This window comes from Takifugu rubripes, chromosome 22 (assembly GCF_901000725.2).
Source record: "Takifugu rubripes chromosome 22, fTakRub1.2, whole genome shotgun sequence".
Lineage (NCBI taxonomy): Eukaryota > Metazoa > Chordata > Actinopteri > Tetraodontiformes > Tetraodontidae > Takifugu > Takifugu rubripes.
In genome coordinates, this window is record NC_042306.1 from 14,879,625 (window position 1) to 14,899,156 (window position 19,532).

Sequence of the window (19,532 nt, forward strand, 5' to 3'; positions counted from 1 at the left end):
GGAGAACTGGGAAGGTCTTTCACTGAATGCTAAATGCAGGAAAACGATAGCATGTAGCAACTATGAAAATGGCAATAACGTGAAATAAACAACTGATTCTTAATGATACGGATTTTAGTCCACTCTCATTTCAGAGCTGCAAAGGGAACGATCCAGGAAAACGTATTTATTGGAGAGCGGGACTCGAGGGCAGAGGTGGAGGACGGGGCGGTAGCATACTTGGTTAACCAATTTAGTTGAACTAATCTGCATCAAGAAGCCACACTGGTACCAGTGGTGGAGACAGGAGAGCATCTGGAAGCTGCACCGTGTGAAACGAAGGGACGCAAACACCCCAGGAGATGAAGAACACACATTTGGGGATTTGTGCAGATGTAGCCGATTAAAAATTGGGTCCAGAAACACAAAACGCTGCTGCTGTTTTCCCACTGCTCATCTCCTCTGCTACTGTTTCCTGTGGGTGCTACATTCTCTGTGAGGATTATGTAATCTACAAAAGAGTGTGTGTGTGTGGGGGGGGGGGGTCCACAGACACACCTCCCTCCTTCTCAGCTCAAGCGGCCTCCTCCTCTTCCTCCTCTTCCTCCTTTCACCATCTCACACAGCAGATTTCTACATGCATCATCCTCCAGACGGCCATGACGACGGCGGCCTATTCCACCATATCAACCAGCAGGTATCACAACAGTCTCCTATGACCACTACTACGTTCTGCCAGCAGGTGGAGCTAAAACCAGCACTGAGTTGTGTAAAACCTAAAAACTGATTGTTTTAGACTAACACACAGAACTGGAGATGTTGCATCTTGGGAAAATCCAAAGATTTATTTCAGCAAATGACGAAATGGCAAATTATGAAATTGTGTTATTTACAGATTAACACACACTACTATGCCCCTTAATAGTCACAGATGCTAGTCGAATGCTACCTACTAAGATGCCTTTTCAAATTGGGAACATCTGGCCGCTAGGGGGCGCAAGACTCAGACGTTTGTTTGAGTTTATCTCAGTCTCGCTTTAATTAGGACAGAGGTGTCACAAACCAAACTGGAAGAAGTGCCAGCTTCCAGTTTGACTCCCAACACCACATTTCTTTATTTATAAATATTATTATTATTATTATTATTATTATTAATAATAATAATAAAACCGACTATGGTAGACAGAGAGAGAGAGAGAGAAAGAGAGAGAGAGACAATCTGAGATGTGCACATCTGTTTTCTCTGTTTCAAACCAGCAGCTCTGCTCCCACAACATTGGCATTTGACATAGAAGGACAGAGAAGAAATAGTTCCTCTGCTCATCTCCAGCTGCGAAACGGTTCGGATTCGGTGTCACCAGAGAGGAACCGGAGCCCACTCACCGATTCTCCTGTCGGCGGAAACGGGGAAGCAGCCGAGGGAAGCCAGGAGGAAGAGCAGCGGGAGTTGGGAGAAGAAAGAAGCTTCCATTTCTCTTTAGCGTTTATCCTCGAATGTTAAAAGGCCATTTTTGATGATTATTCTTATTTTGTTGCGTCGTTCTCCTCTCCGCTACTGGAGCAGCAGAAGCGGCTCCTGGACGGATGTCGGAGAGGATACAGGGCGTTTCTGCTGCCGCATCCCCCCGCGAGCTGCAAGCGCTACATCCGGTCCTTGTTTTCAAAGTAAAAGTCTGTTTCAATAACTCCGTAAACATGTAAACACACTTACATCGTGCTGAAAATTACTTGAGTAAAATATGTCGAAACTTTGTGAGATGAGTGGGTAAGATTTTTTCCCGTTGTCCGGTTAAATAAGACAATAATTATTTGACCCCCTTTTAATTATTCATTTCAGTTTTTACAGCACGATAAGATAGAGAGAAGAGAAAGGCTATTTTGGTTCATCTGTACGTTCAAAACATGGAGTGAATTGGTGAATTAACAATAGTATCTATCTATCCTTTGCCATTTAAAAAAAAAAAAAAAAGGATTTCTCGAAATTGTGACTGGGGTCGACCTCTGTGGGTTCTGGAAGGTTGTTCTGCTGTGTTACACAGTAGCCAAAACAGAAAAATACCCAACAAAACAAACATTTCTAATAATGACATCAACTAAGATATAATAAGCTTTATTTGGTCTTAAGATGGGAAAATTACAATTCAAGCAGCTTCTCTTTGTCCGTCTGGGTGGTTCCATACTGTCCTCTTTGCAAGTACAATTAATACTAATTTTGCTATCTCTGCCAAGGAAGGCAGTTATTTAATAATAATAACTTGTTTTTAAAGATTTGAAGAAATGTTTGTTGTTGATTATTCGCAAAGTTACAGGTGACTGAATTCTGATGATCCAGAATTCAGAGGGACTTTGACAATTGATCTATCAAAGAGGAACAAAAGCATTTCAGAACAAAAGCATTTTCTTCCTTTTCACATCATATTGCCTCTTTTTGGGAGACTCATGAGCAAGTATACCTCAATGGTCTTGCATGTCAGTATAGTAGAGAACTTTGCTGAAGAGGAATTTTTTAAATTTTAATTGTCTTTTTATACATTTTAGGAAAGTAAATATCAGGACTGCGGTGCCAAGGTACAATTGACCTCACTCTGAATGGTTCTGGCCAAGGTGTCAGAATGACACAGCAACAGCATCTTCAAAACTTTTCAAGAAAAAAAGCCTTTTGGGGGGGAATTTGTTTAAAGTGGAAACTTTTCATCTTCAAAAGAATCAATGTAATCAATAAATGTATTGTTTTAATTTATCTTCAAAAGTTCATCATACTGTATTTTCACGACTATAAGGCGCACCTAAAACACTGAGATTTTCTAAAAAATCGGCGGTGCACCTTATAATATGGAGCGCCTAGTGTGTGGACTGAGTTCCAAAATCTGCTGTGCGCCTTTGGTGGGTGCACTACGGTAAACGCTCCGCCAAACGATTAGCGGCACACCTACGCAAATCCCCTAAAATGGCGCCGGTCAAGCGAGACGCGTATGAATGAGGCTTACTTTAAACTGCAGGCCATCGAATATGCGGCTGAAAATGGCAATCGATCAATCCTAGTGTTTTCGCTTTATGAGGAGGCGGCATCTCTCCATACGCGCGAGGACAACTGTTGTGCAGCGGCTGCCCGTGGATTACCAGGAGAGGGCGGCCATCTTCCCTAACCCTAACCCTAACCAGGAGAGGGTGGCCATCTTCTCTAACCCTAACCAGGAGAGGGTGGCCATCTTCTCTAACCCTAACCAGGAGAGGGTGGCCATCTTCCCTAACCCTAACCCTAACCAGGAGAGGGCGGCCATCTTCTCTAACCCTAACCAGGAGAGGGTGGCCATCTTCCCTAACCCTAACCCTAACCAGGAGAGGGCGGCCATCTTCTCTAACCCTAACCAGGAGAGGGCGGCCATCTTCCGCACCTACTGCCGCGACAAGATAATCGCGCCCAGCCACGTCACCAACATGGATGAGATCCCTCTGACTTTTGACATCCCTTTGACCCAAAAAGTGGAGACAAAAGGACCAGCACGGTGGCGATACGCACAACGGGTCACGAGAAGTCGTCGTTCACCGTGGTTCTCGGCTGCCACGGAAACAAATAGAGCGCTGGATGACGGAAGGCGAGCACTCCTTCACAAAGACTATGAGGCAGCGGCGGGCAAGTTATGCCACCATATGCGGGTGGATTGTAGACACATGGGCTATGATACCGTTTTCATGTATTGGAAGAGCTTTCACAAAATCAACGCTGAACCGGAACCGGTCGGTGAGTCCGACTTTGATGATTAGGAAGAGGAATGTTGGGACATTAAAATAGTGCAGCTGTTTAATTCAGATACAGAAGATGAAAACTTTGATGGTTTTGTGGTGGAAGAATGAATATTTTGTTCAATAAATGTGTCGAAACTCACTCTTTTACTTCCGTTGTCATTTTTTACTGTATGTTTCAGCATGCGCCTAATAATACGGTGCGCCTTGTGTATGTTTTAAATACAGAAATAGCACCCATAACTGAGACTGCACCTTTTAATACAGTGCGCCTTATGGTCGTGAAAATACGGTACGTAAGTTAAAAATTGTAACTCTGAATTGTAACTCAAATTTGCTATATTTTACAGACCAACTCAGTTTAGCATTTACACAAACAAGGAATTTCTTTACCTGCAATGATTTTATAACTACTGCAGGGGTCACTATTGGGTGACCAACACAGTATCAATACAGTGCTGACACAGTTTGTGTAGTGTGTCAATAAACTCCTTGAGGCATCATCGTCCCATCACTACCGCACAGCAATCCGGTGAGAAAAACCGGGTGAACTGTGGCGGGGCACCCGAAAGCTCGACAACAAAAAGGGAGCCCCCAGCGCAGCATAGCCTCCTTTTAAGGATAACGCCACAGCTGTATCTGCCACAGCAATTAAGGTGGGCATGGCATGAACTCCATGCTGCCACACAGGCATAAACTCAAAACTGAATTTGTAATGTTTCAGCCTGTCAGACCACCTCAGCAGTCTCTTCGGTCTGTCCACCAAGGTTTTGAGAGTTGTCAATATTTGACGTTTTATTTGTGATGTAATTAAAGGGAAAATTATGTTAAAAAAAATAAAAGTGATCAGACTTGCAGGTTAACAATAGTTTCAACTTTATTTCGACGAGGTATCAAGAAAAATGTTTATACCAACTCCCTCAAGAAAAACCTGTTATTCTAAATTTGTATCAGAAAAAGACCATTACCACATTTTATTCTTCCAGACTGTTTCGGCTGGCACCTTCAGCCCTGTTCACACTACATGATTTTAGCCCACTCATAGGGTCGTTGACTGGATTTTGTTCTCTTCCCCCAAATTGGGGTGAGACAGTCGCTCAGCAGCAGCGGGATGGTTAAGTGTGAACACCTCAAACACAAGAGTCGATTGTGAGTCACACACAAAACTGGATATCTCGGGTGGTTGATGGGTCGTTGGGTTGCAACAATTCAAAAAGTGCAACAGCCGATGCGAGCAGACGCAGGGGCTGGTGCAAAAGGGGGACGTGACCAGAGCAACAACAAAGAGGTCATCGTCTTTCTTTCTTTTTCTTTTTTGAGGACATAGTAATGCACAACCAAGCTAGAGGGCTCTTTTCTGGTCCACAGCCGTGTTTACAGTGAAAAACTTGATTCTTGCATCACTCTGTGTGAGTTTTCAATACAAAACCTTGTTTGGAGACCAATTAAAGCAGTCAGCCACGCCTACTGATGGACAGACATGTAGTGTGAACGCTCCCACGACTTCAAGGCTCATGTTGGTTTTACAAGGCTTTCGCAGTTTCAGTTTAACTGTTTGACTTCGTTACAAAGTGTGAAAAGGAGCTGGTGGCCCAATCACTGGCTCAAAAGCAAAAAGACAATAAAGAAGAAGAAAGTTCAGAATCAAATCTTTTCTACCATCTGATACACAGAAATAAATCCAACACATGAGTCTTCACAAGTCTTCATCAGATTCACATGGGTGAAAATGTTCTCCTGGATGTTTCAGCCTCTCAGCATGACAGACAACATCAGGGCACTGAGGGTCAACAGGGCTGCCAGAGACCAGAGAGAAAGGACTTTGATCAGAAAGGTCAAAGGTCAGTTTGGACCCCTGTAAAATCAGGTCAATCAACAATAGTTTAAACACATCTTGGTCACCTTACAAACATCTGATTTTGTTCAGACTTTTACTGTAAATATGGTCTCTGGGCTTTATGTCTGCATTAATGGATGACGATCGTGGTCGTGACTCTTGGAGTCTGTTACTGCTCACGTCTCCACTTCAAACTTTAGTTTAGTACTCGAAAACTGTAATGAACGGACAAAGTGCACGTCACACAGCAGAGCACAGAACCTTCTCCCTGTCTGGTGACTGTGCCCAACACTGAGCCGCCAAGATAAGTACTGACCCTTGAACCCTCCCAGTCTTTCAGCCAGTTTTTATTCCAACAGCAGCACATGTATTGTTACCCTGCAGCTGAATAGATGGTTACTGGACTTAGATGTCATGAAGGCGAATTTCTCCTCCTGGATTAAAGCATCTAATTGAGATTGAAGCACAAATAGGTGAAGGTGAAGTTCTTACCATGAATTTGATTAGGCCCCCTGGCTGCTGCTGTAGGAACCATGCTGGTGTTGGTGGAAACCATGCTGGTTGGAGCAGTTGTAGTGGGGATATTGGCTCGTGGGTTTGAGAGATCCAGGAGACCCGTGGTGAGATCAATGCTGAGGGGACTAAATTCTCCTGTTAGTGTGAGACATTAGGGGACAACATGCATAAATACCTGAACACTTGCTAATTGCTCCACAGATATTAATATTAATCACTTTTCAAAATGTTTAAACAAAAGTCACATTTTCTTTAGAATTCATTGTGGTGGTTTGACTCAATTGTGTTTTCAGGCAATGCAGTTAGCTGTTGCTCAAAGACAAATTCATTCCATGTGACAATGAATAAAGACTTGAATCACATCAATCATCACAGTTCCTGTCAAAAGGCCCTGATGAACAATATTAGTGTGAACCAACATGGTTATTCTGTATACGCACCGCTTGCTCCTTTTCCCAGGATTACGACGAAATCAAGGTCATTGTTCCCCCTGGTTGAGGAGCTGTTTAGACCTGACCATGAGAACTGACATTTCAAGATATTTCCAACAACTTCGCGCTGAGTGGATTCAAAGGTCTGTTAATGAAACATTAAGATATAAAATAGAAGGAAACTACAGAAATGAGAAATCAACATGTTATAGATACACATCATAGAAAAGATGTTGAAAATTGGTTTTGTTGGCCTTTAAAAAGAACATATTTTTGGCCAGATTCTGTTTTCACATTTATTTCCAACAGTTTAGGGTGCTGATCATTGATACTAATTCTTTTTCAGAAGCAGATGATGAGCTCATTATTATGAGCTCAAGCATCATTATCCTTTAAACTTCAACTCAAAGTCTCCCGTACCTGGTCTTTTTTCATGGAAATAATTAAAGAAACAGCCTTGAGCGATATTAGCTGACTGGTCATTGTTATAAATCTTTATTAAAGCAGAATCAACCTTGCGAAGGTTTATCTGTAGCAAATCGTAGCTCAAAGTGTTAATTGTATTATCTCCTTCTGTCTTTAGTCATTTTGCTTCAACAATATAAAAAAAAAACAATCATGAATTACAGTAAATGAATCTTAATTATTCCACATGTATAAAGACATTTTACCTTAGAAACATCAAGTTTAGTTGAGTTGTCGGTGTTGTTTCTTTTCACATACAGAACTTCTCTCACGTAGTTGACGCCACCCACCATCAATGAATTGGCTAAACATGTTACGAATTCGGTGTCACCCTTAGGAAGTAATGCACGGAGACAAAGACATGATTAAAAAGTAATATAACCATAGTGAACATAAACATTAGTATCACTGACTTCATTAAATACATCAATAAATATGATTCAGTCAGTGGTAGAAAAGAGATGGAAAGTTTGATCTGGCTTCTTTGTTATTTGACCATATTCTCAGTTTTGTTGTTAAAGACAAAGCTAAAAGCCCCTTAAGTCATCCAGACCACCAACCAGATACCTGTTGGAAACGTCATCACAAGAAGCGACGTCCAGCAATTATAGAATTTCTGAATAAACTCCGACCCTACAACTTGAATCATTAAGGCCCACCTACTCAGTGCTGTGGTAAACTGTATAGCACACTCTAAACTCTGATTCACTCCTGAAAACTCAAAATATTGAAATACAACTATTTTCATTTCCACTTAAATAAAACATTTGATGATATTTGACTTACCTGTGAAGGATTTTGGGTCAGTCCCACTGTTATGAAGAAACGGCTATCTCCCCTGAGTCTAAAGATCACTTTACTCACATTTGGAGGGGCTGGAGGAACAAATTCAAAAGATACAAACATACAGCTGTCGTTTCCAGCAGGATCACAATTATCTGGTGATGCCAAACACAGCTCGGTAGTTCCACAACCATCTCTGGTGATCTTCAACTGAGAAAAACACAATTATACACCAAATCACAAAAATGTTGAGAGAAAATATATTTTATTGTCAATTATTCCTGGGTTGTCATGTCTGATTTTTAATCACAAACATATCAAAACCATTTTTGGTGATGTTTCATGACATATTACCGTCATTGTCGGACTATAAGACGCAGCTTTTTTCACACATTTGGAATCCTGCAGCCCATACAATGGTATGGCTAATTTAACGTTCACACCATTCCAGGAGACCTCACCACCATGTGAGCCAGCAGACAAAGGGGAGACACACCAACTGAGACTAGGTGAACGACCCTACCAACGACCCTGCCAATGACTCTCTGGTGACCACCAAGTTCATTAGCATGCTAATGGTCTACAAGGGCTATATTTTCAAGCTCTGTCCCCAGCAAGGTCAGAACTGAAGAAGCCTTCTGGATCGAAGGAGAAACATCTTTGAGAAGAAAAACAGTCCAACTGACACAGAAAACTTACCTTGGGTATCTATGCCCTGGATGATTGAGAATCTTCACAGACATATGGCTAATGTATATATTTTACTGGCTAACAGCCAGTGGGGGCCACTCTCTAGCAGTAAACGCAAAAGTGAGACAGACATGCGGGAAAAGATTATGCAAGACAATACTCATTTTGCATATGATGGAGCTTTTAAATGAAAGACAATCAATCTGACCGTCAACGGAGGTACTAGAGCTACTGCCCGTAATCTTGGCATCAATGGTGCAACGTTGGAGGCGGCAGCGGAAAAACTAAGTCAATGTAAAAAGACGACTAAAACTTTCAGAGGACATTGAAAAGTATGGTAATAATTCAATATTGATAATCGGTGCAATGCTAGAACACATTTAGGAAAGTTGAGAATGGTCAGCAACAGTCTAGTAGAATATTACCAACATACTGAGAAATAAAAAGTCTCAGTCTGAAAACAACATTTATAAATGAATAAACCAACCGTCGAACAGGTTGTGTAGATCATCAGTGCTGCAAACAGCAGGACACGTCCTCGTTCCATTCTTACAGACTGAAAATAACTGAAATGAAATGATCAATCATCTGATTATACTCCAACAAATATTATCTCATTCAATAGAAGCATTGAACCCTAAAGAAAATCAACTCAATAGACTTTTGTCAAAAAAATTGTTGATTATTAAAAATAACACATTCAGATGGGATGATTCATTTGCAGACCTAAGAATTAACTTTTAAAATAGTTGATGTGAGAGTTCACAGGATCCATTTACAGTTAACATTACCTGGACTGAACATTATTCTGACTGGTTCTGAATCTGAACAAGCATTCATGGAATAGTCTTACTTGGGCTCTTACAGTTGATCTTTCAGCTCTGACACTCGTTCTTCCTGTAGAAGTTTTTGCTTCTCTGAGGGCAGATGAGTCTTACAGCGATGCTTAAAATCAGGAATGGGTGGGTCTGTGCATCAAGAGAGAAAGAAAATTTCAGAGGTACCTGCCCACCTACCTGGAAGGTGTCTAAATCAGGAAGTAGTTGTTAGGGGATGAAAAGAATGATCAAAGCTTAAAGATTAAACTACATGGAATCTTCATACATAAATCACATTTGGCTCTGCAAGAAGACTTTAGTGCAACAAAGGAACAGAACCATTATTGGTCAAATTATCTCCATAAGTTAAAAAGCTTTGCCATAGCATCTGATACAATATGAATCAGAAAAAGAAATGGAATCAAATTGCAGGAGATTACACAAGTATGTAGCAATAATTAAAGCAATAAGCGGCATTAAATATGTTCTTGAATGGTTTTGTCCATATTTTTTAAGTGTGCATTCAGATGTGGCATTTATGACCTTCAACGTAATGAACATTCCTGGTGTGTTGGAACAATAGGACCCTAAATTTTAAACTTAATTGAAGCCGTTTGACAGCTGTCAGTGTATCTGATGTCATAAGTCAGACAGCCGTCTGAGGGAATGTTAATGAGAGTTTTGAAGGCATGCTATCACAGTTGCTATTGTGTGTTCTTGTTAGTCTTTTAATTTCCCTCTATTATATTTCTCTTGGTTAACTATGACCTGGATGATTGAGAATCCACACAGACATTTTATGTCTATTTTCTTGAAAAACAGAACAAAAACATTTTAAAGAAAGTTTTTCAGGGTAATTTAATGTACCTACTTGACCCCGATACCCCTTGTGGAACAGTCTCCATCTGAAGTGATCCTTTCCCCCGGCTACTCAGGAAGTTCAACCTGGCTCAACAACTGCTTATACTTCTATACTACAACGTTCCCTCTGTTTTCTGCACGTCCATCACTGTCTCCCTTTGAAGGCCTTCCCTGGCAGATGCTGTCTGTTGGTTACTGACAGCCAGTCGGATCCTCAGGCTCAGTGGTATGGAATTTCTTTGTGTCTATTGGCCAACTTTTTGTTTAATAAGCCTCAGGAGCCTTTAAGAAATTGGAAACAACTGGTTTACTGCACGAGGCCTTGCTTATGCACAATCTGACCACATCCAAAAAGACAACTTTTAATGCTTTTGCAGTCACAGCAATGTGACTATCTGACAGAAATGACATGATCCAGATTTCTGCTTGGATTCTCTTTTTTAAAGGATGTGGTCTTAAAGTCTTGATCAGCCACAAAACGCTTGAGTTTGGTTGAGTGAGGACCTGCATGACATGGCGCCATATATAGTGTTAATATAACTGTTTTTAAGGTGTAAGAGATCCCAGGTGGCAGGTGGTGGGTTCATCGCCTTTATGAGGGAAGGAAGGTATGTGGTGGTAAAAGGAGAGAACTGGTGATCACGAATTATTATAATCCTTGTAAAATTGAAGAACATATGGATGAGACCAATCTAGTCTGTTGAAGGGATGGCAGGTGCACATGTGGGGTGCTGATGTGGATACAGTGGGACCTCTATTTACGAAATTAATTCGTTCCAGAAGTTGTTTCGTAACCTGAAAACTACGTAAGTAGAGACGCGTTTTCCATGTAAATGCCCAAATCCGTTCCAAGCCCCCAAAAATTTGGACATATTTTTTTATAAATCATAAAAATGCATCAAAACATGTAATAAATACATGTTACAATTAGATTACCGCACAATAAATGTAGGAATTCAGTGCAAGGCTTCTCCAGGAACAAAATGAACTTTATTACAGGCTAATCTCACATTAGCCGTCATTACGAGCAATGAACGTTAACACTTGTGGTAACAACGCCATCTAATGGACAAACATTCGAACACCCACAATAAATAAAAGTTAAACGAAGACGACGCTGGGATACACACAAACCTGTACATATTGACGTCCCTCCTAGCCAGTGGGATGACAGGAAGATGCTAGGCGATAGCCAATGGCAGAGCAGCTACAAGCAAGTTTGTGTTCGCTAAACTCCGCGAGCTGCGAGTAGCAGCGGTCGCGTATTTCTGACTTTGTAACCTGAAATTTCCTTCGTAACAAGAGGAAATATTTTCCCGTTGAGACACTTTGTAACCTGAAAGATTTGCATGTAGAGACGTTCGTAAGTAGAGGTCCCGCTGTACTTGAAAAGAGTCTGTGCTGGACTTGACACTGGTGTTGCCTCTCAGGACAGCTTTGGAGCCAAATGGATCATTGAAAAAGCAAACATTTATGAATGAACGTGATTGACAGTTAAATCAGAGGAGTTAAGTGGAGAGATGCTTGATTATGAAATAAAGCAAGCCATCTTCACAACTTCAACAAAAGCTGCTCCAAACACTGAAAATAATGGGAGGAATCAGGTGATGAGGTGGTGGGATGAGAAGTGTAGTGGGAAACAGAAACCAGACACAAGTTATAAGAACACACACTTTACAACAATTGATTCGGCTCAAGAGGACCCAGGCAGTACTGAGAAGGACAAGACACGCAAAAAGAAAGTACTGGAGACAATACTGTGACTCAGTTGGAAAGGTAACAAACATAGGGGAGGTCTGAGGATGGTTAAAGAGGGCTGGAGACAGAAGAGAGCGGAGCAATCCTGTTTTGACGCACGAGGCAATCACAGCAGTGATCGACAAAGAAAAGCTGATGGCAAATACCTGTGTTGAAGTGCATAGTTCCAATTATTTGTCAGAGAAGGGAAAGAAGGGCAGGGACAGAAGATTATCTTGCATATTTTATTTTCATACATTAGACTTCATCTCACCTTTTTGTTGTAATACTAATTAAAAAAAACAGGAAATGTATGGTAGTAGACTTTTAAGTACGAGAAATTCCATTTTATACATGTTTTTATGTATGTGCTGAATATCTTATGAGATCAATAATTACTCATACTCAAAGAGCACAGGTTCGATTTTTATTTGTAATTTGTCATTAAATTGATTTGTCCTGCATTCATGATTGACTCTGATGTTCTACTGAAACATTCAAGATGCACTAAAGAAAAGTAAAAAGTGCACTGCTCCATTAGTTATGTTCACATTCCTCATTAATTAAAAAAAAAACAACTTTGGTTCATCAAAGCACTGACAGCAGAACAGGGTTGGCAGTTCTACACAAACCACAGGAATGAGAGGTGGTTTCACCTATGTTAGCTGACATCATCAGAGAACAGAACACAGTTCAGAGGACTGTATCAAGACTTCCAGGTAAAACCTGATTTTGGTCCACACCCTGTCGGCCCATCTACTCTCCTCTGCCACAAAGCTCAAAAGCATCTGTACCTTGTTGGATCAGAGTATCACCTTGCTGGTAGCCTTTACTATTTATCTTGTAAAAATAGGAAACACACAGCGGTTTTTGGCTCTTGAAACCCGTTGCTTTCGTGACTCCAATAGGTGCATAAACATGAACCGACATTCTCATAATAGTACCTACTCGGGTACCGACTGCTGAGCAAGTAGGTACACAAAATGTACCTACTTGACCCTGATTGTGACGGGTGCGATTAGGACCCAAAAGCAGCACTTTGGAAAACTGGGCCGTGGTAATGACTTTTATTAGCACACGGGCAAACAGGAACTCAGGTAGACAAGGAAACACAGGAAATAGTCCGTTCTTCAGGCTCAGGGCCCGCACAAAGTCTATGGGTTGCAGGCTCGGGGAGTGGGTCGAGCAGAGCCAGAATGCGGAACCAAGGGGGAAGGACGTAAATCCTCGGAACCGTGCAGTTCCGCTGACAGTGGGCAGGAGTGACAGAAAGGGTCTTACAGGAGAGGAGGCTGACGAAGTCGGGGCCAGGCGGAGAAGTCAAAACCAGCTGAGCAGACAGGAACCAGAAACGCTGAGGCAGAAGTCGTAGTCAGGGGCAGAAAGCAGGTAGGTTGTCCAGGGAACAGGCGAGGCAGGCAGAACGAAGACAGGCAGGGTCGGTATCGGGGAATCCGGCAGGGAAAAAGCGCTGGAAAGTCTCGCATCAAAGCAGAAGAACAATCTGGCAAAGACAGAGTGCAGGGGAGGCTGATAGCAGGGCTGGTTGGGAATAAGCTGCAGCTGTGCTGCAGGTGAGTGGAGTTGAGCTGACGGGGTGGGAGTGGCTGGCAGGTAGAGTGGAGCAGAGGCAGGGAGAGTGGGAAATTACTGGGGCAGAGGGACAGGAGGGAACTGGGGAAATGGGGCTCTGGCAACAATGACTTGACAGACATCATGAGGGCCTCATCAGCAGCTGAGCTCTACTGCAGCACTGCCTGGGTGACTCCTGAACTGAGGAACCCGTGCAGGATGGACCCAGTCTTTGCTGCTTTCTGTGCCTGCTATCATCCAACACGTCTCCTTCATTACACAGCTCTTGACAGGAGGTCAACCGCCCTGTTAGCCTCCCAGGCATAAACTCTTTGAGAGTTGTCAATATTTGACGTTTCATTTGTGATGTAATTAAAGGGAAAATGATGTTTAAAAAAGTGATCAGACTTGCAGGTTAACAATAGTTTCAACTTTATTTCGACGAGGTATCAAGAAAAATGTTTATACCAACTCCCTCAAGAAAAACCTGTTATTCTAAATTTGTATCAGAAAAAGACCATTACCACATTTTATTCTTCCAGACTGTTTCGGCTGGCACCTTCAGCCCTGTTCACACTACATGATTTTAGCCCACTCATAGGGTCGTTGACTGGATTTTGTTCTCTTCCCCCAAATTGGGGTGAGACAGTCGCTCAGCAGCAGCGGGATGGTTAAGTGTGAACACCTCAAACACAAGAGTCGATTGTGAGTCACACTCAAAACTGGATATCTCGGGTGGTTGATGGGTCGTTGGGTTGCAACAATTCAAAAAGTGCAACAGCCGATGCGAGCAGACGCAGGGGCTGGTGCAAAAGGGGGACGTGACCAGAGCAACAACAAAGAGGTCATCGTCTTTCTTTCTTTTTCTTTTTTGAGGACATAGTAATGCACAACCAAGCTAGAGGGCTCTTTTCTGGTCCACAGCCGTGTTTACAGTGAAAAACTTGATTCTTGCATCACTCTGTGTGAGTTTTCAATACAAAACCTTGTTTGGAGACCAATTAAAGCAGTCAGCCACGCCTACTGATGGACAGACATGTAGTGTGAACGCTCCCACGACTTCAAGGCTCATGTTGGTTTTACAAGGCTTTCGCAGTTTCAGTTTAACTGTTTGACTTCGTTACAAAGTGTGAAAAGGAGCTGGTGGCCCAATCACTGGCTCAAAAGCAAAAAGAAAATAAAGAAGAAGAAAGTTCAGAATCAAATCTTTTCTACCCTCTGATACACAGAAATAAATCCAACACATGAGTCTTCATAAGTCTTCATCAGATTCACGTGGGTGAAAATGTTCTCCTGGATGTTTCAGCCTCTCAGCATGACAGACAACATCAGGGCACTGAGGGTCAACAGGGCTGCCAGAGACCAGAGAGAAAGGACTTTGATCAGAAAGGTCAAAGGTCAGTTTTGACCCCTGTAAAATCAGGTCAATCAACAATAGTTTAAACACATCTTGGTCACCTTACAAACATCTGATTTTGTTCAGACTTTTACTGTAAATATGGTCTCTGGGCTTTATGTCTGCATTAATGGATGACGATCGTGGTCGTGACTCTTGGAGTCTGTTACTGCTCACGTCTCCACTTCAAACTTTAGTTTAGTACTCGAAAACTGTAATGAACGGACAAAGTGCACGTCACACAGCAGAGCACAGAACCTTCTCCCTGTCTGGTGACTGTGCCCAACACTGAGCCGCCAAGATAAGTACTGACCCTTGAACCCTCCCAGTCTTTCAGCCAGTTTTTATTCCAACAGCAGCACATGTATTGTTACCCTGCAGCTGAATAGATGGTTACTGGACTTAGATGTCATGGAGGCTAATTTCTCCTCCTGGATTAGAGCATCTAATTGAGATTGAAGCACAAATAGGTGAAGGTGAAGTTCTTACCATGAATTTGATTAGGCCCCCTGGCTGCTGCTGTAGGAACCATGCTGGTGTTGGTGGAAACCATGCTGGTGTTGGTGGAAACCATGCTGGTTGGAGCAGTTGTAGTGGAGATATTGGCTCGTGGGTTTGAGAGATCCAGGAGACCCGTGATGAGATCAATGCCGAGGGAACTAAAACTTGCTGTTAGTGCGAGAGATTAGGGAACAAGATGCATAAATACCTGAACACTTGCTAATTGCTCCACAGATATTAATATTAATCACTTTTCAAAATGTTTAAACAAAAGTCACATTTTCTTTAGAATTCATTGTGGTGGTTTGACTCAATTGTGTTTTCAGGCAATGCAGTTAGCTGTTGCTCAAAGACAAATTCATTCCATGTGACAATGAATAAAGACTTGAATCACATCAATCATCACAGTTCCTGTCAAAAGGCCCTGATGAACAATATTAGTGTGAACCAACATGGTTATTCTGTATACGCACGGCTTGCTCCTTTTCCCAGGATTACGACGAAATCAAGGTCATTGTTCCCCCTGGTTGAGGAGCTGTTTAGACCTGACCATGAGAACTGACATTTCACGATATTTCCAACAACTTCGAGCTGAGTGGATTCAAAGGTCTGTTAATGAAACATTAAGATATAAAATAGAAGGAAACTACAGAAATGAGAAATCAACATGTTATAGATACACATCATAGAAAAGATGTTGAAAATTGGTTTTTTTGGCCCTTAAAAAGAACATATTTTTGGCCAGATTCTGTTTTCACATTTATTTCCAACAGTTTAGGCTGCTGATCATTGATACTAATTCTTTTTCAGAAGCAGATGATGAGCTCATTATTATGAGTTCAAGCATCATTATCCTTTAAACTTCAACTCAAAGTCTCCCGTACCTGGTCTTTTTTCATGGAAATAATTAAAGAAACAGCCTTGAGCAATATTAGCTGACTGGTCATTGTTATAAATCTTTATCAAAGCAGAATCAACCTTGCGAAGGTTTATCTGTAGCAAATCGTAGCTCAAAGTGTTAATTGTATTATCTCCTTCTGTCTTTAGTCATTTTGCTTCAACAATATAAAAAAAAACAATCATGAATTACAGTAAATGAATCTTAATTATTCCACATGTATAAAGACATTTTACCTTGGAAATATCAGGTTTAGTTGAGTTGTCGGTGTTGTTTCTAATCATATATAGAAATCCTCTCGTGGAGATGACGCCACCCAGGCCCAATGCAGAGGCTATACATGCAAAGAATTCGGTCTCACCCTTAGGAAGTAATGCACGGAGACAAAGACATGATTAAAAAGTAATATAACCATAGTGAACATCAACATTAGTATCACTGACTTCATTAAATACATCAATAAATATGATTCAGTCAGTGGTGGAAAAGAGATGGAAAGTTTGATCTGGCTTCTTTGTTATTTGACCATAATCTTAGTTTTGTTGTTAAAGACAAAGCTAAAAGCCCCTTAAGTCATCCAGACCACCAACCAGATACCTGTTGGAAACGTCATCACAAGAAGCGACGTCCAGCAATTATAGAATTTCTGAATAAACTCCGACCCTACAACTTGAATCATTAAGGCCCACCTACTCAGTGCTGTGGTAAACTGTATAGCACACTCTAAACTCTGATTCACTCCTGAAATCTCAAAATATTGAAATACAACTATTTTCATTTCCACCTAAATAAAACATTTGATGATATTTGACTTACCTGTGAAAAATTCTGGGTCAGTCCCACTGTTATGAAGAAAAAGCTATCTCCCCTGAGTCTAAAGATCACTTTACTCACATTTGGAGGGGCTGGAGGAACAAATTCAAAAGATACAAACATACAGCTGTCGTTTCCAGCAGGATCACAATTATCTGGTGATGCCAAACACAGCTCGGTAGTTCCACAACCATCTCTGGTGATCTTCAACTGAGAAAAACACAATTATACACCAAATCACAAAAATGTTGAGAGAAAATATATTGTATTGTCAATTATTCCTGGGTTGTCATGTCTGATTTTTAATCACAAACATATCAAAACCATTTTTGGTGATGTTTCATGACATATTACCGTCATTGTAGGACTATAAGACGCAGGTTTTTTCACACATTTGGAATCCTGCAGCCGATACAATGGTATGGCTAATTTAACGTTCACACCATTCCAGGAGACCTCACCACCATGTGAGCCAGCAGACAAAGGGGAGACACACCAACTGAGACTAGGTGAACGACCCTACCAACGACCCTGCCAATGACTCTCTGGTGACCACCAAGTTCATTAGCATGCTAATGGTCTACAAGGGCTATATTTTCAAGCTCTGTCCCCAGGAAGTTCAGAACTGAAGAAGCCTTCTGGATCGAAGGAGAAACATCTTTGAGAAGAAAAACAGTCCAACTGACACAGAAAACTTACCTTGGGTATCTATGCCCTGGATGATTTTGAATCTTCACAGACATATGGCTAATTTATATATTTTACTGGCTAACAGCCAGTGGGGGCCACTCTCTAGCAGTAAACGCAAAAGTGAGACAGACATGCGGGAAAAGATTATGCAAGACAATACTCATTTTGCATATGATGGAGCTTTTAAATGAAAGACAATCAATCTGACCGTCAACGGAGGTACTAGAGCTACTGCCCGTAATCTTGGCATCAATGGTGCAACGTTGGAGGCGGAAAAACTAAGTCAATGTAAAAAGACGACTAAAACTTTCAGAGGACATTGAAAAGTATGGTAATAATTCAATATTGATAATCGGTGCAATGCTAGAACACATTTAGGAAAGTTGAGAATGGTCAGCAACAGTCTAGTAGAATATTACCAACATACTGAGAAATAAAAAGTCTCAGTCTGAAAACAACATTTATAAATGAATAAACCAACCGTCGAACAGGTTGTGTAGATCATCAGTGCTGCAAACAGCAGGACACATCCTCGTTCCATTCTTACAGACTGAAAATAACTGAAATGAAATGATCAATCATCTGATTATACTCCAACAAATATTATCTCATTCAATAGAAGCACTGAACCCTAAAGAAAATCAACTCAATAGACTTTTGTCAAAAAAATTGTTGATTATTAAAAATAACACATTCAGACGGGATGATTCATTTGCAGACCTAAGAATTAACTTTTAAAATAGTTGATGTGAGAGTTCACAGGATCCATTTACAGTTAACATTACCTGGACTGAACATTATTCTGACTGGTTCTGAATCTGAACAAGCATTCATGGAATAGTCTTACTTGGGCTCTTACAGTTGATCTTTCAGCTCTGACACTCGTTCTTCCTGTAGAAGTTTTTGCTTCTCTGAGGGCAGATGAGTCTTACAGCGATGCTTAAAATCAGGAACGGGTGGGTCTGTGCATCAAAAGAGAAAGTAAATTTCAGAGGTACCTGCCCGCCTACCTGGAAGGTGTCTAAATCAGGAAGTAGTTGTTAGGGGATGAAAAGAATGATCAAAGCTTAAAGATTAAACTACATGGAATCTTCATACTGTTGAGAATTGTCTTTATTTTGTTGTTATGGGTTTCACCATATGTTCCTGTCTTCTCTTAGAAGTTAGGCAAGGTAGACTCATTAGCAAATGTAATAAAGAACAGAGACATTCCATTTACAGGATTGTTGTTTGTTCTACTGTAATCTCAGGACCAGTCAGGCAGGGGGTGTTAAACAATCATTGTAAACAGGGCATCAGGCTGGGGTTGACGATCTTATTTGCATGAAGAATGGGAACTTTGATCTGGCCACCTGGGAAAATAATGGAAAAGAAGGACTCTACCAACACCAAATGGGACTGGAGGAAGAGGACGAGGTCATCCCAGCAGGGGATCTGGATTGGATTGTATGAACATTGTGAATTTGTATGTGTGTTACTATAAAAGACTGGGTCAAGGGATAGTTAGGTTGTCAGACTTCGTGCCCTGGCAATTGACTCTGTTGTTGCTAGGGTTATGAACTGGCCCGGAGCTCTGTAATATTTGTATCTCGAATTGGTTCTATTGTTAAAATACATTTTGAAATTGGTATTTTTCTTCTTTAAGTCTTCATTCAAAGAACACGCGGATTAGCAGCTACACACAAAGGTATTGCGATCCAACAATACATAAATCACATTTGGCTCTGCAAGAAGACTTTAGTGCAACAAAGGAACAGAACCATTATTGGTCAAATTATCTCCATAAGTTAAAAAGCTTTGC

The 19,532-nt window shown here is 41.3% G+C and overlaps 3 protein-coding genes across 9 annotated transcripts in view; all 3 read right to left on the reverse strand.

Annotated features, from left to right (window-relative positions):
- LOC105418581 (receptor-type tyrosine-protein phosphatase N2-like) overlaps positions 1–1,602 on the reverse strand; it is a 75,034-nt gene extending 73,432 nt beyond the window's left edge. For all 5 annotated transcript variants that reach the window (XM_029831179.1, XM_029831177.1, XM_029831175.1 and 2 more), the window contains exon 1: positions 1,363–1,602. In XM_029831179.1, coding sequence (XP_029687039.1) covers positions 1,363–1,450 — 88 coding nt within the window. In that variant the 5' untranslated portion in view covers positions 1,451–1,602. The remainder of the gene's footprint in view (positions 1–1,362) is intronic.
- A 2,977-nt stretch (positions 1,603–4,579) lies between these two features.
- Positions 4,580–9,516, reverse strand: LOC115247991 (putative ferric-chelate reductase 1). Of its 3 annotated transcripts, none has more exons than XM_029831227.1 (7): positions 9,237–9,516; positions 8,933–9,011; positions 7,759–7,965; positions 7,179–7,304; positions 6,517–6,652; positions 6,053–6,211; positions 4,580–5,519 (listed from the first exon to the last, which is right to left on the reverse strand). In XM_029831227.1, the coding sequence occupies exons 2-7, from the start codon at positions 8,990–8,992 to the stop codon at positions 5,470–5,472; spliced, it is 738 nt and encodes a 245-aa protein (XP_029687087.1). In that variant the 5' UTR covers positions 8,993–9,011; positions 9,237–9,516; the 3' UTR covers positions 4,580–5,469. The 3 variants fall into 3 exon arrangements, with proteins under 3 accessions (XP_029687087.1, XP_029687086.1, XP_029687085.1); XM_029831226.1 differs by having other exon boundaries at positions 9,299–9,513; XM_029831225.1 differs by having other exon boundaries at positions 9,311–9,463.
- Positions 9,517–13,845: 4,329 nt separating this feature from the next.
- LOC115247993 (putative ferric-chelate reductase 1) lies at positions 13,846–18,663 on the reverse strand. The gene is made up of 8 exons (XM_029831229.1): positions 18,517–18,663; positions 18,213–18,291; positions 17,045–17,251; positions 16,465–16,590; positions 15,804–15,939; positions 15,401–15,498; positions 15,319–15,358; positions 13,846–14,785 (listed from the first exon to the last, which is right to left on the reverse strand). The coding sequence occupies exons 2-8, from the start codon at positions 18,270–18,272 to the stop codon at positions 14,736–14,738; spliced, it is 717 nt and encodes a 238-aa protein (XP_029687089.1). The 5' UTR covers positions 18,273–18,291; positions 18,517–18,663; the 3' UTR covers positions 13,846–14,735.
- Between the last annotated feature and the right edge of the window lie 869 nt (positions 18,664–19,532).

Excerpts from the sequence above, each read along its gene's own strand:
- LOC115247991 (XM_029831227.1), bottom strand. The coding sequence starts at position 8,992 with ATGGAACGAGGACGTGTCCTGCTGTTTGCAGCACTGATGATCTACACA. Across the intron at positions 7,305-7,758 it reads TGACCCAAAATCCTTCACAG|GGTGACACCGAATTCGTAAC; the intron begins GTAAGTCAAATA and ends TTACTTCCTAAG. Across the intron at positions 5,520-6,052 it reads GGGGCCTAATCAAATTCATG|CCCTGTTGACCCTCAGTGCC; the intron begins GTAAGAACTTCA and ends GGTCTCTGGCAG.
- LOC115247993 (XM_029831229.1), bottom strand. The coding sequence starts at position 18,272 with ATGGAACGAGGATGTGTCCTGCTGTTTGCAGCACTGATGATCTACACA. Across the intron at positions 15,499-15,803 it reads CCTGGGAAAAGGAGCAAGCC|CAAGTTTTAGTTCCCTCGGC; the intron begins GTGCGTATACAG and ends TCGCACTAACAG. Across the intron at positions 15,359-15,400 it reads CAACTGCTCCAACCAGCATG|GTTCCTACAGCAGCAGCCAG; the intron begins GTTTCCACCAAC and ends AACACCAGCATG.